This window comes from Martes martes (genome assembly GCF_963455335.1).
Source record: "Martes martes genome assembly, chromosome: 10".
In the NCBI taxonomy this organism is placed as follows: Eukaryota; Metazoa; Chordata; class Mammalia; order Carnivora; family Mustelidae; genus Martes; species Martes martes.
The window spans coordinates 11952793-11971864 of NC_137898.1; the positions used below are offsets into that span (position 1 = coordinate 11952793).

Here is a 19072-nt window from a genome sequence, read left to right on the forward strand (position 1 = left end):
AAAGTTTAAGTTTAAAGGTGACTTCTCTCCCTCTCTGATTCTGGACCCCCACAGTTGGTGAACCCTGAACTTCTTTCCATTCATTAGCGCTTTTCAGGTCCATCATGGAATGATGGTGGAATAGAGGATAAGGAGGACCATTTGGGGATGGCCTTTCTTTCAAAAAGGTTTCCAAACATGATCCTCTGATGGTATCTCCCGATTAGGTGACATATAAGGACTTCAGTAGAACAGAAATAAAACTCATAAACTTTTACTGCCAAGAGTCCACTCTGAATTAATGTTTTATAATTCCTGGGCCGAGCTTGCAAGGAAAGAAACTGCACGATATTAATATATGGTGTTTTTTGTCGTTTCTAGGCATACATTTAGAAAACGTACACATTTTCAAGTATGAAATAAAGCTACTATAATTTTTAACCATGCTTTTGTCTGTCCTTCTTTTTTTTATTGTGTTATGTTAGTCACCATAAAATACATCATTAGTTTTTGATATAGTGTTCCAAGATTCATTGTTAACGTACAACACCCAGTGCTCCATGCAATACTTGCCCTTCTTAATACCCACCACCAGACGCACCCATCTAAAACCCTCAGTTTATTTCTCAGAGTCCACAGTCTCTCATGGTTCGTCACCCCCCTGTGACTTCCCCCAAGTCACTTTTCCTTTCCTTCTCCTAATGTCCTCCATGTTATTCCTTATGTTCCACAAGTACGTAAAACCATATGATAATTGACTTTCTCTGCTTGACTTATTTCACTCAGCATAATCTCCTCCAGTCCCATCCATGTTGATGCAAAATTTGGGTATTCATTGTTTTCTGTTGGCTGTGTAATATTCCATCGTATATACGGACATCTTCTTTATCCATTCAGCTGTTGAAGGACATCTCGGCTCCTTCCACAGTTTGGTGATTGTGGACATTGCTGCTATGAACATTGAGATACATCTCTATTGTCTGTTCTTCTTTGAATATACCTAGTAGCACAAAGAATGGCCATGAACTGGCCATCCCTGAACTTTTCTGAGGCTCTGACTCTGTATGTTTGGGATCTCAGGACCAGTGGCTAGGGGAGGCTGGTGTAGCTGTACCCTCTGCATTCCCTCACCATGTGTCACTGATCTCTGGGATGTTCCTTTCATTTACCCTTAGCAATGTCAGTTTTGGGAACTACTTTGGAGAAAAAAGTGGCCATCTGATGTGTGGTGAGCCCTGTGCCTGAAAGGGATTAATCTGATCGAGCAAAGGGTTCTCAGGTCACCAACCTGATGGAGCCAAAGGTTCTCAGAGCCCTTTCAGCCAGGACACCACACCAGGTGCACAGTCTATAAACAGCTGTCTGCACCTTTTCCTGATTGGCAGAGGAACAAGGTCTGCGGTTTGGCATTGCCAGTAACACAGTTGTGTTGATCTTATACAACCTTGAACCAGGACGCTCTGGCTTTTATTAACACAAGCTCAGCAGCCCAGAAATGTTAGTCAAGGTCAAGTCACATTGCTGTGATTAAGTAAGCTTACAAAAGAATGAACTAATAAACGCTATGTGGCACTCTGTGGATAATCATCCTGGTGTCCCTCTCGTCTTCTTTAGCATTCCTTGCCCCTCGGCCCTGACACCCTTGCCGCGCCGGCCGTGACAAGTGGCGCCCGAACAGGGACCTGAGGACATAAGCAACTGAAAGTGAAAGTATCAGGTAAGGGGATCCGGGAGGTCCCGAATGACGACAGTAATGGGGCTTTTGCAATCAGCGGAGCAGGGGTATTTTTTGCAGGCCCTGCAGACTCTGTTAAAAGAGCGCGGGTCTAGAGTCTCTAGAAAGACTCTTGAACAATTTTTAGGAACGGTGGTTGATCTGTGTCCATGGTTCCCTAAGGAAGGTAGTGTGGATCTTGAGCATTGGCGGCGAGTTGGGCAGGAAATGAAGAATCAGATCTTTGCTGGGGGGGCGGGGGGGGGGGGCGCTGCGGCTGTTCCAGAAGGAACCATGAATCTGTGGACCCGGATTAGGGAGATTCTGGATCCGCAGCATCAAATAGAGTTGGTTTCTCTGCAGCCTTCCTCCGGAGGGGATGAAGAATCAGACCACGAGTCTGTGAAAGACTATTGTCAGAACCCTCTGACCACATCGGTGGGCAGGCGTACTGAGCCCTCAGCCCCACCATGGGAAGATTTATTTCCTTCTCCGCCTTCCCGGGCCTCTTCATATGGTTCAATCCACATCCAATCTCCGGCCGAGGTTTTTCCTCCTCCACCACCGGCATTAACATCAGGAGGTGATGAAGTCCCTGAGGACTCTGATGTATATTTGGATGATGACAAAGAGGTTTATCATGTTTCATCCTCTCCAGCTCCATTGAGGTCTTTTCTCAATACTCCTCCTCTTGAGCCTAGAGCTCCAGTTGGGACCACTTGCTGGTCGCCTCTTATGGGGCCTGAGCTGCATCATCTCCCTATGCATAAAATGTCCCTGATGGATACAGGGCCAGATTGGAAGCAACAGAAATTTAAGCCTCCCCCTCCGTCTGGGCACATGGCTTTTCCAATTATGAAAGAGCAGCGATCTGCCGCCCCCTTTCCCATCTCGGGGGTTACCCCCCTACAAAGGGCCTTATATCAAGCCCAGCAAAGTGGGGAAGATGCAGCAGAATTTTCCGCGTCCCCGGTCACTGTTGGAGATCAGGGCCAAAGGGTTTACACCTCTCTTAATTTTAAAGTTTTAAAGGAGATAAAGACAGCTACTGCTCAACATGGTCCTACGGCTCCTTTTACTCTGTCTCTGCTGGATAACTTAGGCGGAGAAGCCTTATGCCCAGGTGACTGCAAGGTAATAGCCCAAGTTTGTTTATCAGGTGGAGATTTTTTGCTTTGGAAGGCTGAAGATGCTGATCGAGCTAATGAACTAGCTCTTTACAACCGAAGGACTAATGTTCCTGTTTCCTATGACGTGCTGGTAGGAGGAGGTCAGTATTATGATGTTGGGATGCAGATGGGCTATCCTGAGCTTGCTTATGCACAAGTTAATGAATGTGCCTTAAAGGCTTGGAAGAGACTTCCCACTACAGGGGCTCGAAGGGAAGAACTTTCTAAGATAAGGCAAGGACCCGATGAGCCCTATCAAGATTTTGCGTCTAGGTTGCTCAAGGCAGTTGGTTGGCTGGTTGTTGATGGGGAAGCTGGAACCATTATTGTGAAACAATTGGCCTATGAAAATGCTAATTCAGCATGTCAGGCAGCCCTAAGACCTTGGAGGAAAACAGGAACCTTGGAGGACTATATTAAGCTGTGTGCTGAAATTGGTCCCTCCTATATTCAGGGAGTGACTATGGCTGCGATTATGAAAGGAATTACCCCCCAAGAAATGCAAAGGCGCTTATGTAAGGGGAAGGGCACCTTACCCCAAAATCAAGCTTGTTTTCAGTGTGGTAAGCAGGTCACTTCAGGGCTCAATGCCCTCAAGGAGCCTCAGAGACTGCAACTAAAGGATCCCTTGAGCAGCCAAAGCCAAAACCACAGAATCTTTGCCCTCGATGTCAACGAGGCTTCCATTGGGCCAATGAATGCAAATCTAAAACTGATCGCTTTGGCAATCCTTTGCCTGGAAACTTCAAGAGGGGCTTGCTGCGGCCCCAACAAACAATAGCAGCCATGATTCCACAGTCTCCAGAGCAAACACCTCTGACCTCCCCCGCGTCGATCAGCTACTCCGCGGTACCCCCGCCAGTGCAGGATTAGACCTTGCTCCTGATGTCTCTGTATATTTAGAAGGAGGTGACCCACCTAAGGCTATAACTACTGGAATATGGGGACCACTCCCCAAGGGGACCTGGGGGCTATTATTGAGTCGCTCTAGCTGGACTATGAAAGGTTTAGTAGCACATCCTGGGGTTATTGATGAAGATTATACAGGAGAGATAAAGATTATGGTTTCATTGACAGCAGGGACTTTAACTTTGCAACCTAAGGTCCCTATTGCACAACTTATACTTTTTCCTAGAATGGTGACTTCTAACTCTGCAGTTAAACCCACTCGAGGTGTCAAGGGATTTGGTTCTACTGATGCATATTGGATGAGGGTTATTTCTGCAGAAAAACCATTTCTTGTTCTCTATGTTCACAGCAGACCTTTTCAAGGGTTGATAGATACTGGAGCTGATGTTTCGGTCATTTCTCAGAGAGAATGGCCCTCCCACTGGCCTGTGAAAGCAGCTGCAGTCCCTGTCAAGGGTGTCGGAGTCGCTACTGCTCCAAAAATTAGTGCAGACCTTTTGCCCTGGAAGACTAGTGAGGGCCACAATGGAGTTTTCCAGCCTTTTGTTTTAGACCTTGACTTAAATCTCTGGGGACGTGATATCCTTTCTGATATGGGGCTGGTTTTGAACACTTCATCAGTTAAGCCTGCTGAGCAGTCTAAGGTTATTATGAATATGATGACAGTGATGGGTTATCAACCCGGTAAAGGGTTGGGGAAATTTTTGCAAGGGGATCCCCAACCACTGCAAACCCAGCCCGAGTCAGATAGAACAGGGTTGGGTTTTCAGAAGGGCCATTGAGAAAACCTCATGCTATGCCTCTTCAGTGGATGACTACCACTCCAGTATGGGTGGATCAATGGCCCTTCCCAAAAGAAAAACTGGAGGCAGCCAAAATGCTAATAGAGGAACAAATGCAATTAGGCACTTGATCCCTTCTTGTAGTCCATGGAACAGCCCTATTTTTGTAATCAAAAAGAAATCTGGTAAATGGAGGTTACTACAAGACCTCCGATCTGTTAATGCAGTACTTAAGCCCATGGGAGCCTTGCAACCAGGACTCCCCTCTCCTTCTGCAATACCCCTTGGATATTCTCTTTTGGTGATAGATTTAAAAGATTGTTTTTTTACCATTCCATTGGCACCTGGAGATTCGGAGAAATTTGCCTTTTCTCTGCCTTCCATCAATCTTCAGGAACCTGCCAAAAGATATCAGTGGACAGTATTGCCTCAGGGCATGGCCAATAGCTCTACCCTGTGTCAAGAATTTGTGGCCCGGGCATTGCAGCCCTTCTGAGACAAGTACCATAGTCAAGTTCTTTGTATTCATTATATGGATGATATCCTGCTAGCTGCTCCTACTGAGTCGACTCTCCAACTAGCTTTTGGGGACTTATTGCATTTTTTAGATAATTATGGCCCTGTAGTAGCCCCTGAGAAGATTCAACGGCAGGCTCCTTTTGAGTACCTGGGATATATTTTACAACATAAAACCATCCAGCCGCAAAAGGTAAAACTTAGAACCCAACATTTACATACCTTAAATCATTTTCAGAAATTGTTAGGAGACATAAACTGGCTCTGATCCAGTTTATCCATCTCAGCTGATCAACTCCAACCTTTGTTTGATATTCTAAAAGGAGACCCAAATCCAACCTCTCATAGGGAATTAACCCCTGAAGCAGAACGAGCCCTACAGTTAGTGGAGGATTCTATTAGTAATACTCAAACAACTTATATTAATTTACAAGAATCACTCTATTACCTAATTTTATTTCCTCAACAGCTACCTGTTGGAAACTTATGGCAATCACATGGGACACTGGAATGGATACACCTGGCTTTTCATACATTACATGTTATAAATCCCCATATACAACTAATTGCTCAATTAATTTCTAGGGGGAGACATCGAGCTACGCAGCTCTTTGGACAAGACCCTTCTTATCTCGTCCTTCCAATGATTACCAAAGAACAATTGCAAAACTTGGAACAATTTCATGTTGAATGGCAGGTGGCTCTAGCCTCTTTTGCAGGCCAAATCAAATTTCATTTGCCCAGTGAGAAACTTCTCCAGTTCCTTAATTTACAACCTTTGTTTTTTCCAAAACAGGTATTACCATCACCTATAGATGGAGCTCCTAATGTCTTCATTGATGCAGACAAACATGGTAATATTGGAATTGTTTTTACTTCTTGCCAGCACAATAACACCACACAAATTAAATACCCTACCTCTTCTGTTCAATGGGCTGAATTGAAAGCATGCCAATATGCTTTACAACTATATCCTTTTGCTTTCAATCTCTATACTGATAGTCAATATGTTGCCAAATCTGTACCCCAGTTGGAGAGTGCATTCTTATTGACTAATGATGAGGAACTGTTTCATCTATTTTTTCAAATCAAGCAGCTCCTGTCACAAAGAACTGAGCCTTTTTATATCACCCATATACAAGCACATACGAACCTTCCTGGTCCATTGGCTGATGGAAATGCTCGAGCAGATCAATTGACTCATATTGCCCTTGTTTCTTCCCTAGAAGCAGCCCAAAAAAGTCACCAGATGTTTCATCAAAATGCTGCAGCTCTGAGGAAAGAATTTAAAATCACTAGAGAACAAGCTCGCCAAATAGTCAAACAATGTAATCATTGTCCCACCTATTTTAACCCTCCTTCTTAGGCTGTTAACCCTAGAGGACTTTTACCCAATGCTCTATGGCAAATGGATATCATTCAATATAAGCCTTTTGGGAAGCTCTCTTATATACATGTTTCTGTGGATACATTCTCAGGTTTCATAGTGGCCTCTGCGCACTCTGGAGAGGCCTTTACTGATGTTCAAAATCATCTTTTTGCAGCATTTGCCATATTGGGACGCCCTGGAGCCCTTAAGACTGACAACGCATCTGCATACACCTCTTCTGCATTTCAAAAATTTTGCGCTGTGTTCCATATTTCTCATTCTACAGGAATTCCTTATAATTCTACAGGACAGGCGATCGTTGAGCGTGCTCATGCCACCCTGAAACATGCCTTGGAAAAAACAAAAAAGGGGGACATTCTGGCGGGGAAATTCAAATATTCTCCTCATGTTCATTTATCTATAGCCCTATATGTTTTAAATTTTTTGAATGTTGATGTTGTAGGAAGGACAGCTGCTGAACGATTCTGGCATCCTGATTTTTCTCCCTTGCCCTGGGCTCGCTGGAAAGACCCCCTCACCAAGGAGTGGAGGGGGCCTGATCCGGTCCTTTGGCGGGGAAGGGGATTTGTTTGTATTTTTCCACAGAATGAGGAAGCGCCGCAGTGGATCTCCGACCGATGGGTCTGATATGTGCCAGCTGAAGAAGAAGATGGGTCGGCTGTCTCTAAAGGAGCCGCGGCCCCGACGGTCTCGGCGCCAGTCTACGCTGTCCTGGGCCAGATTAAGGCCTTTTCTCATAAGGCTGTGGTTTTGGTGCGCCAGCACCAACAACCTTGTACCCCTTCAAATTTGTTCCTAGTTTTTCTTCCTCTCCTTACTGCAGCCACTGAGGCGGCACCTTACTGGGCATATTTACCTGACCCTCCTGTGGTGCAGCCCATGACCTGGGATGATCCTACTCCAAGGATCCATACTAATTTTACTTGGGCATTTGGGGGGCTTGATGACCAAGACTCCCCGGAAACTGCTAGGCAACGCTTTTCCTGGCTGGACAAATTATTAATTCTTTGAGAGGATTTAATCCTGGAAATATTTTACAGCATTCCTTTTGGATTTTCTTAGTTCTTGGGGTGATTTTGCTTATTACTATTATAGTCTGGTGCTGCTTGTGCAAAGAATGGAAAGGCTTTGCTGACCACACGCAAGCTCATTTGTACCTCTGGCAATTAAAACAAAAAGGGGGAGATGTGGTGAGCCCTGTGCCTGAAAAGGGTTAATCTGATCGAGCAAAGGGTTCTCAGGTCACCAACCTGATGGAGCCAAAGGTTCTCAGAGCCCTTTCAGCCAGGACACCACACCAGGTGCACAGTCTATAAACAGCTGTCTGCATCTTTTCCCGATTGGCAGAGGAACAAGGTCTGCAGTTTGGCATTGCCAGTAACACAGTTGTGTTGATCTTATACAACCTTGAACCAGGACGCTCTGGCTTTTATTAACACAAGCTTAGCAGCCCAGAAATGTTAGTCAAGGTCAAGTCACATTGCTGTGATTAGGTAAGCTTACAAAAAGATGAACTAATAAACGCTATGTGGCATTCTGTGGATAATCATCCTGGTGTCCCTCTCGTCTTCTTTAGCATTCCCTTGCCCCTCGGCCCTGACACCCTTGCCGCGCCGGTCGCAACACTGATGGTCCTCAGGGATTCTGATGTGACTCACCTTTTGGGGAGACCTGCAGGTCAAAATTAACTCCTTAAAAGTTACCTTGAGACAATGGCTGAACACTTGCACACCTCTTGGCAGTGAATTCCTGGCCTTTGTTCTTCAGGAAATTCACTGAGAGATCTACCTACTCTCAAACTTAGAGACAATTTTTATATTGAGAGTCTTTCTAGGGCCAGGGTCTTCTCTGCTGGCTTCTAACATGACTGGAGGACACTTGGGCTGGGAACTTTCCTGATATATCTACTCTGTCTCAGAATTCCTAATGAGGTTCACCTTAATGGTCCAAAAGGGCAGCCTGATTCTCAATTCCAGAACTTCGGTAAGTGAGTAGATTCTCTCTGTCTGGACACTCAGGGAGGGCTTGTTCAACCAGTGGAAGGAAATCGGAATGCTGATGGCTTTAGGTGTGGTTTTACTTCTTTGTGGCAGAAGAAAGCTCTTCTAGCTAACCAATGAGTCGCTGGAGGCAATGCATAAAAGAGGCAAGTAGACACAGATTTCTTTGGGTTAAAAGATTAATGGCACACACACACACACACACACACACACACACACACACACAAAATACTAATAACACCAATGTGAATAGATGCCAGAATGGAATGAACTGAGGTCCTGGAGTTTAAGACAAGCAACAACCCGCTCCTTTTAGAAAAACTAGACACCCCAGAGTAGAATTCTGAGGACCTCACAGGGGAAGAGAAAGGAATTTATGGACAGGACAAGTCATTCTGAATTGTTCTGGGGAGGTGATGAAATTTCAGTGGCTCCTGAGAGATAGGGAAATGGGATATAGTCGTGGATGGATCAGTGATTTGGAAAAATATAGGCTTTGCAGGACATGTTTCCTTGGCTTGGGGCATCTAGAACATTTCAGAGCTCTGTAGCAATCCAAGGTTATCTCTTGGTGTCTGAGAAAGGGCAAAGCAAACACATTATCAGCTTTGCTACGAAGCCTCAGAGGATCTTCTCTGTCGCTCTTCAAATTTTCTTCCCTGATTCTTCGACCACTTGTTCCTCAATTTCCTACCCCAAACTCAGCTTTTATTATTTGTCTAGTCCCTTCAGATGTGTAAGCTATTCAGTCTCTAAATCCATGTTCTATAACTGTGGATACAAGGGACACCCAATGCCTTCTACATTTGTTCTCTGGGACCAACCAGTTGACCTCAGCCCCTGCCTTTCTTCTAGCTAAGACAGTAGAATTGGAGAGGAGGTAGATTAGAGATTGGCTACTCTTAACATCCTTTTTTCACTTTTAGAAACTAAGTCCAGAAGATGTATACATGATTGCACACATACTCTGAATCGCAGGTCACTTTTTTTTTTTTTTTGGTAGGATGTTTGCTCCTGCTTCCTGATGCATTTTGCATGTGGTGGTTTCAAAAAACACTTTCAACATATTATCTTGAGCCTCTTCCCCTTTTAGTTTAATTAATCTGCACAATTATTAAGTCTGGAAAATTTCCCCTTTCCTGTAGCCTAGTCTTAGCTTAAATAACTTAGAAGAATATTCTTTTTGTGTCCAGGTTGAAAAGTTGAGGAATACATCCTTACACATATCTTTTGTCCTCTCTAGCCCAAGGCGTCCTGTTTCTTTCCTGACAAGTGCAGTCACCATCTGTTACCATACGATGTTATCATGATATTCCCTATGCTCTACTATTCATTACTACGACTTAGTTTGTTCTATAACTGGAAGTTTGTACCTCTTAATCTCTTTCACCTACTTTGCCCATTCCCCACCCACCATCCCTGTAGCAAACAGGAATTTGTTCTCTATACTGAAGAGTCTGTTTTGTCTTTGTTTTGTTTTTTAGATTCCACATATAAGGGAAATCAATAGACATTTGTCTTTCTCTGTCTCTTATTTCATTTAGCAAATTACCCCCTATGTCCATTCATGTTTTTCCAAATGGCAAGATTTCACTGCTTTTTATGGCTGAATAAAATGCCATTGTGTATATACCACATTTTCTTTATACATTTGTCTATTGATGGAAGCTTGGGCTGCTTCTATATCGTGGCTATTGTAAATGTCATGAAAAGCATAGGGGTGCGTATCTTTTCAAATTAGTGTTTTTGTTTTCTTTGGATAAATACCCAGTAGTGGAATTACTGGATCATATGGTAGTTCTAGTTTTAATTTTTTGAGGAATCTCCATACTGCTTTCCATAGAGACTGTACCAATCTACATTCCCACCAACAGCAAACGAGGGTTTCCCTCTCCACATCCTTGCCAACCCTTGTTATTTCTTGCCTTTTTAACAACAGCCATTCTGACTGGTGTGAGGTAAGACCTCATTTTGGTTTTGCTTTTCATGTTGCTGTTGCTTAGTGATGTTGAATATCTTTCATGTGCCTGTTTAACAATAGTAATTGTTGGAATATCTTTCTACTTATTTGTGTTGGCTTCAGTTTGTTTCATCAATGCTTTATGGTTTTCAGAAGACAGGTTTTTCACTTCCTTGGTTAAGTTTTCTCCCTAGATATTTTATTCTTTTTGAGGTTTATCAACAATTTTGAGGTATTATGATGCCCTGACGTTTGCTAAGACTATGTTGAAATGTCATCAAAGTATTCGGGAATATGGTATGAAAACAAGGCTGTGAGGCATAGAATAGGTGAGTAGAATGGTGCTTTTTTTGTTTTTGTTTTTGTTTTTTTACCTGCTAACCTCTTACTGAGCTAACTCCGCAGACTCCCTTTCCACCACCCCACCCCTCCTGCCCTGTTCCACCGCCCCCTGCTCACCCCTGCAGATGTTCACTCTTGGCTCCACCTCTAGACTCAACCACAAACATGCCATTTGCCCATGGACAGTCATCCCAGTGACTCACAACAGCAGAGCCCTTCATGATTTGTACGTTTTTCCCTCCAGTTCTCTTCAGCTCGCTCAGCTGTAAAACAGTAGGGTTGGGTTAGAACATTGAAGGATTCTAGCATTCAAGGACAGGAAGAAAGGAAGAAGTTGGTAATAGCACTAAGCTCTTGGCTTGCACAGGAAGAAAGAGATAAGGTGACCCAATGTTGCTAATCACCATCTTTAGTCTTAAATATGAGCCTTCTTACAACAACATTCACACTCAGCCGTTTCTGCTCTCCCTGTGGGAATGCCCAGACTATTCCTACAAGGTCTTTGTGATTCCCCCAAATTTTGTTCTAGGATGTTGCTCTGAGGTTATCTTCCTTATCTCAATCTCCCTTGCATCCAGTCCTGCTCTTGGCACAGAGTTCCAAGTGTCTTTATGTTGACTAACTCCCTCTTCAGAAGATAGCACCTTTATTTCTTAAATTTAATATAATTTAATATCCAGGATTATAGTTTTTATCTAAAATTTTCTTTAAAATTTTCTCTAATTTTTTTAAATTTTCTTTACAATTGAAGCTAAGTTCTACACCTTCTTATTTCTAGACGTGCTTACATTTTTACTTTATAAGTTCTGTAGGCTCCATGCGTGGTACAATGTGTATTGCTTGTGGTGATATGCAAAGCAGTATATTAGGTTGTACTTTAATCAATATACTTGTTCATTAAAGATAATGCAGAATTAAAATAGTTAACATCTATTGTGCACTAACAATGTGGCTGACACTCTAAAGTGCTCTTTGTATACTAAATCTCTTGACTCCTATTAATAAGCCTGTGAGTCAGATATGGGTAGCCTGCGTTTTTTTGTTTTGTATTATGCCATTTTGCTTTTATGAAAGACTTACATTAGTACCTCTTTTTGCTAAAATACGAAGAGGATTTTTGCTTTTATGAAAAAAGGTGAAATGTGAAAATAGTTGTCAGTGTTTGTTCTGCAGTAAGCTGTTACAGAGGCAGTTAGAGTGGGTCCTCCAGCCTCCTTCCCTGGGAAGTGCAACGGGCCCCTCGGCGTCCAGCCACTAGAGCTCAGATGTCTCTGAGCGTCTACTTTATCTCAATTTATTTTGTGCATCTCTTGGCAAGATGTGTCCTCAGGTATCAGAAAACCCTAAAAAAGGTTATTTCTCTGGGTCTGGGAATGCTCAAAATTTTTTTCATATAAATTAATGATAAACGCTTCTTTGCTTTAAACCATTTCTGCTTATGAATCATTTCATAGGAAACCTCTACTTTCAGATAATGAGGGAAACCTGCACCATTTTCTACATTTAAGGAAATAGGAACACCAGAAAGATTTAGCTCCTTGCACAACATTACATATCCAATCAGTAGCCAAGCTACAAGTCACCTGAGTATCCGGCTCTCAGTTACATACATGCTCTTGATCCCCACAGTACCTAGGAGAGCACAAAACAGAAAGCAGGATAAAAATGCACTGTAGTAGATAGCTTCGGGGAGTACAGAGTATGTTTATCTGCTTACCACATTCTCTTCCTACAAATGATCTCCCAGACACAAATGTGTGCAGTCCAGTAGACCTGGTACATTGTAGCACATTTCCCGGCTACTCTGGTCACTGCCACCTGGAGAGAAGATGGACGCCTAATCCAAGTTAGGTCAAGGAGAACCTATATGCTTTCGAGCAGGATTCAAGGCAGACCTGAGCTCTCCACTGCAGTAGTACTGGTCCTGGTGGCCGCGTATGGAGATTATCTTGGGTTTCTCTGGACATGTTTCCAGGTTGGTTTTTTATTGGATTGGCTGTGCTTGGGTTCTGAATTTCCTTCCAAATTCAGAGATTCCTTCTACAATATTTCCCTTTTCTTTATGATGAGAGAACAAAAGGAAAGCTGAGGGCAAAACACAAGCTAATACCCCACAACCTCTTCTCTCCGCCTCCCCCAGGTGAGATATGTCCTCAGGCACTTCTGGCTGCCCAAGAACAAAGAAAAGGGAAAAACAAATGGTTAACGGATAGAGATCATGGTCACTGAGGAAGTGAACCTCCATCAGTTTGCAATTGTCTTAATGACTGACAAGAAAAAAGCAATCTACAGAAATCTACAGACTCAATTTCCTGGAATCCTAACATCACCCTCCCTCCCTTCCATAGGATGGAAAGTCATAAAATCAGTTACTCCTCACAACCCCAGTGCAGTTCTTTCTGCCCAAGAGTCCTGTCCCCATGCTATAATAAAAACACCCTTTTTGCACCAGGAATGTTCCAAGAATTCTTTTTTGACCATTAGCTATGAATCCCACCACTCAAAACACATCATCTACACTAAGAAAAAAAAAAAAGTTTTTGGCTTCTTGTAACCTTAACTAATGTGCAAAGCTTCTAAACCCTAAATAACCACTGAAAGTTTTTATGTATTTCCCCCAGACTTTTTCAATGATTATCTTTATTTATCATGATTGAGCAATCCTCTAAATGCAGGTTAGAATAACTTTTCTTTCCATTTATCATAATAATGAATCTTTCTTTGTGTTGTAATACAGTCTTCATAAGCATCTTTTCTAATTCTTACATAATATTTTGTGGCTTCTTTATTTTCTATATAATTTCTCTGTTTTTCCTCTTGAGTACCTATATGCTTGTTAGATGAAAAGTCTCATGTGCCTTTAATTCACTTAAATACTCTTTATAGGTAATATTCAGTCTCTGATATTTTTCTCCTCTCCCTGCAACTTTACAAGTTGCTCTCTGAATGTACAGGAGAAGGGGAGTAGTTTTTCCAACTTCATGGAAGAAGAAAAGATTCAGGTTTTCAGGCTGGAAGTTTTGTTGCTTTTCTAGACTTCATCTGTCTGGTAACTTATTTCCCTTCTGGCATTAATATATGGGGAACTGATTGGCCATTATTTGACTCACACAATGCTCCTTGGGAATACCAGCCACCTCCCTCTAACTGATTGGGTGGCCCCTGTGTTAGCTGTCTGGCTCTTGACCCTGTAGTTGTCATTCTGTCCTTCCTCTAGTCTCTCTTACTTAGAAAACTCCACCAGTCATGTCCCAGTCAACTCAGTTTCCCTGCCAGGCAAAAGCTGAACACTGCAGAGGAGGGTTAAGCTTCCAGCGGGCGCGTCGCCACCTTTATAGGACCCAGGACAAGGGTGCAGTTGGAGGCTCAAATGCCTACATCTAAATACGTATATGGTAGAAGTTCATTATCAAACTATTAAATGATATTTTGTGCTCCCACCTTGACAAATACACCTGCATAACAACACAATAAAAAGAATCCTAGTAAATATGGTTTTGATAGGAATAAAAGTTGGCAATGTATCAAAGATGCCTGGATTTGGTTATACTGAGTATCTTTGGGTATTCTATTTATGATATTGAGGTGACTAACACAATAAGGTCCACATAATTTTACTTGATCTTAGCCAAAAGGCTGAGAAGCAACAGGGATCTATATAATTTATCAGTTATTACAAATTTATTTAACAAAATTTATTTTCTTTACTTCCATTTAATCAAAATTACAAAATGTCGGGGCACCTGGGTGGCTCAGTGGGTTAAAGCCTCTGCCTTCGGCTCAGGTCATGATCCCAGGGTCCTGGGATCGAGCCCCACATCGGGCTCTCTGCCCGGCAGAGGGCCTGTTTCCTTTCCTCTCTCTCTGCCTGCCTCTCTGCCTACTTGTGATCTCTGTCTGTCAAATAAATAAATAAAATCTTTAAAAAAAAATTACAAAATGTACTCTATAAACAATGTCACATAATTTTTGCTCTTTCAACACTGATAAATTAGATAAGCTTTCTTGAATCATTACGGTGCTGGCATTGATTTCTATCAATCAAATCTTCCACTGCTGAGGGAGTGGCAACAGGTATTCAAATTCTTAAAGCATTCCCTAAATTCATAAATAAACCATTAATTTTATATATGATGTTCGGATGCTGTCATAGGGTAGTCATGTAAGATAAATTATTACTGTAGAGCTATTCCAAATCATTTCGATTTCAGCATATCAATCATGATCACTTCTATTACTATTGTTATCATGTCTTCAAACAACATCTGGATCCTTTAAACAATATAAAGAATTGATGTCACAATTCATACATGTTCTCTCTACATCTACATGATGACTAACTGAAGAGCAAAATTAACTACTTACTACTGCAAACTGTCCCTTATCTCCTTTCTGCAACTATTGCAAACACTCTACTAAGTCATTAGAACCTCTAGACTCACGATTTGGAGCGCAAAGAAAATGGGCACCAGGCGCTACCTTATGTCATCATGTATTGTATCTGGGATATCTGAGAAAAGGATTTGGCAAGTTAAGTAATAAACAATGTAAGTTAAGTCTTTTTTCTTACAACGTTTAGTAATGTCACAACCTACTAACCTTCATAGCATTAGATTGGTAGTCTTTTGTTCTAAAAATGTGAAACATTTTCTTGGGGCCTGAATAGTATTAGTCACAAGAACACTGAGAAGGAGCCTATGTTGTAAAGGAGGCATGTTGTTTTGAGTCAGTTAATGATTGTGATATGCCAATCCCTCTGAAGTATGGTGCCCAGGTCAGGGGCCACTTGTACCCAGATACAATTAGTGTCAAGGTCTCCTGGTGATTATGATGCACCACCAATTATACTCACCTGTTCTGCTCCCAGGGTTGTACAGGGAATCCCAGGTATCCAGTGGGAAAGTGGAGTCCAGAATCCTTCATCATCCAGCACCCCCTGCGCCTGCTCCAAAGCAAAAACCCTCAAGGGAAAAATCATAGTTCTGATGGCCGGTCTTCCTCACCACCTGATTCCTCCTTCTCCCTCACAGTCTGCAGCGCCCAAAGGTGTCCTCATGGTCATATCCCCCTTGTCTCCCCCACAGCAGCAAATCATAGGCCTTGATGCTGTAAACAGAAAGGAAGACGTCTATGAGAAGAGGCTTCCGGGTTTGGTTTCTGATGAGATAAAAAGGGGAAAAGAAGAAGCTTTGCTTCATAGTCCTATTTTTGAGAAACCAAAAGTAAACATTAATTCTTTCTTCTTCATTGCATTATTTTTCTACCAAAAGCCGTATTTCTTCCAGATACATGGAAGCTGAAGTCAATATTATTTGCCGTGGTAGTTAAAAATTATATATATTCAGATAGCTGTAATCCTGCAAACAACCTTGCAGGGCTGGTCTAAATGTCCATATTTTACAGAAAAAGAGGCTGAGATTTAGGTTCCTTTCCCTGAGTCACACAGTACAGTAAATGGCAGAGCTAAAACAAGGTTTGAATAAATGACTACATGAGTAGAATTCTTGAATACATGTGCAAATCAAGGGAATGTCATATGAATGAATACCAAATGTACTGCTATCGTGTAAAGGTACTTCATCAATGAGGGTTATTGGTTGTTAGCATCTCTCTGGGTGATTTAAGTAACAAGGAGTTCACTATGGTGAAAGAGACCTTAGAAGCAGTCTTGGGAACAGAGAGTATCTCAGGAAAGTTCAGGAGGTCCAGGAAGCATGAAGTATAGAAGGATTCTCCCACAAGCAACCCTCTGGTTACCATGCTTCTGCCTTGCATCACCCACTCAGGATTCAACAGGTCCAGTGAAAGCACCTGGTTGGCTGATCTCACATCCGTACCAGGGGTCCAGGTGAACAAGCTGTTTTACTGAATAAGAATGTGACATGATTAGGAAACGGGGGTGGGGATAGCCATGCTTTAAAAAGATGCAGTATGTTCCAGAAAGTTTGCTTTGTGCACCCCATGAATTATTTTATCATCCTCAGCAGCTCTGTGAAGTAGACAGTATGATTGCTTATATATCACCACTCTATAAAAGCTTCAGGTGTGTACATGGCTTGCTCAGTGTTCTGTAGATGCTCAGTTTCAGGACCTGGTCTAGAACCAGGATCACCCAATCACTGGGAACTCCTGGTTTTAACTACTGATTTATATTAGGACTCTGTCAGTGCTGGGTAGGGGAGACTCACTGGAAAAGGGGGAGGAAGCAACCTCTGGTCCAAGTTCCTTTTGGCTTACTTGCTAATCTCCCAGAAATAACCCTGAACACTGTGGACCTCGATGCATTTATTCTAAACTAGCTTGATCTGAAAATATTCTTTTTTTTTAAAGATTTTATTTATTTATTTATTTATTTATTTATTTGAGAGCGAGACAGAGACAGAAAAAGATCCCACAAGCAGTGGGAGGGACAGAGGGACTCTTAAGCAGAATCTCAAGTGGACTCTGTGTTGAGCTCAGAGCCCGACTCCAGGCTTAGTCTCATGACCCTGAGATCATGACTTGAGGTGAAATCCTGAGTTAGACAATTAACTGACTGAGCCACCCAAGCACCCCTGAAAATATTCTTTTTTTTAAAATTTTTTTATAAACATAATGTATTTTTATCCCCAGGGGTACAGGTCTGTGAATTGCCAGGTTTACACACTTCACAGCACTCACCATAGCACATACCCTCCCCAATGTCCATAACCCCATCCCCCTCTCCTGACCCCCTCCCCCCAGCAACCCTCAGTTTGTTTTGTGAGATTAAGAGTCACTTATGGTTTGTCTCCCTCCCGAACCCATCTTGTTCCATTTATTCTTTTCCTACCCCCCAAGCCTCCCCCACATTGCATTTCCACTTCCTCATATCAAGGAGATCATATGATAGCTGTCTTTCTCTGATTGACTTATTTCACTAAGCATAATACCCTCTAGTTCCATCCACATCATCGCAAATGGCAAGATTTCATTTCTTTTGATGGCTGCATAGTATTCCATTGTGTATATATACCACATCTTCTTTATCCATTCATCTGTTGATGGACATCTAGGTTCTTTCCATAGATTGGCTGTTGTAGACATTGCTGCTATAAACATTCAGGTGCACGTGCCCCTTCGGATCACTACGTTTGTATCTTTAGGGTAAATACCCAGTAGTGTAATTCCTGGGTCATAGGGAAGTTCTATTTTCAACTTTTTGAGGAACCTCCATGCTGTTTTCCAGAGTGGTTGCACCAGCTTGCATTCCCACCAACAGTGTAGGAGGATTCCCCTTTCTCCGCATCCTCGCCAGCATCTGTCATTTCCTGACTTGTTAATTTTAGCCATTCTGACTGGCGTGAGGTGATATCTCATTGTGGTTTTGATTTTTATTTCCCTGATGCCACGTGATGTGGAGCACTTTTTCATGTATCTGTTGGCCATCTGGATGTCTTCTTTGCAGAAATGTCTGTTCATGTCCTCTGCCCATTTCTTGATTGGATTCTTTGTTCTTTGGGTGTTGAGTTTGATAAGTTCTTTATAGATTTTGGATACTAGCCCTTTATCTGCTATGTTGTTTGCAAATATCTTCTCCCATTCTGTCAGTTGTCTTTTGGTTTTGTTAACTGTTTCCTTTGCTGTGCAAAAGCTTTTGATCTTGATGAAATCCCAATAGTTCCTTTTTGCCCTTGCTTCCCTTGCCTTTGGCGATGTTCCTAGGAAGAAGTTGCTGCGGCTGAGGTAGAAGAGGTTGCTGCCTGTGTTCTCCTCAAGGATTTTGATGGATTCCTTTCTCACATTGAGGTCCTTCATCCATTTTGAGTCTATTCTTGAGTCAAGGGCTGTCTTATAGTTTTGGCAATACACTTTCAATAGTTGAACAAACAAAATCTCTTAATATTTACCTCTTTTTACCCTTTTGTGGGCTTCCACATCAATGAGGAAACTGGCAGCTCATGTGGTCTCAAATAGCTGTGGCCATCAAAAGCTTAAGGATGATGTTTACCTCCATTACACCGGAGGCCTTTGGCGAAGGCTCTGGAGCCTTGGGCTCTGGAACCAAACTATCTAGATCTGAGTTCTGGCTCAGCAATTTCCATCATGTGCAATCCTGAGTAAACTTCTTAATCTCTCTGTATCTTTATGTACTTCTCTATAAAATATAGAGACTAGTGATGCTTTACTTCATAGGGGAGGATCAATACAATAGTATGTTCATTAGTTAGAGTGGGCTTAGTAGGGGCGCCAGGGTGGCTCAGTTGTTTAAGTGTCTGGCTCTTGATTTTGGTTCAGGGCATTTCTCAGGGCTGTGGGATTGAGCACCATGTCAGACTCTGCACTGAGCACA

The 19072-nt window shown here is 42.4% G+C and overlaps 1 protein-coding gene across 1 annotated transcript; it reads left to right on the plus strand.

The window, feature by feature from the left end:
* Positions 1 to 1720: 1720 nt before the first annotated feature.
* On the plus strand, positions 1721 to 3643 carry LOC308350675 (endogenous retrovirus group K member 10 Gag polyprotein-like; the record flags this gene model as incomplete). The annotated part of the gene is made up of 1 exon (XM_080816186.1): positions 1721 to 3643. One exon carries the CDS (start codon positions 1721 to 1723, stop codon positions 3641 to 3643), a length of 1923 nt encoding a protein of 640 aa, XP_080672312.1.
* Positions 3644 to 19072: the final 15429 nt, after the last annotated feature.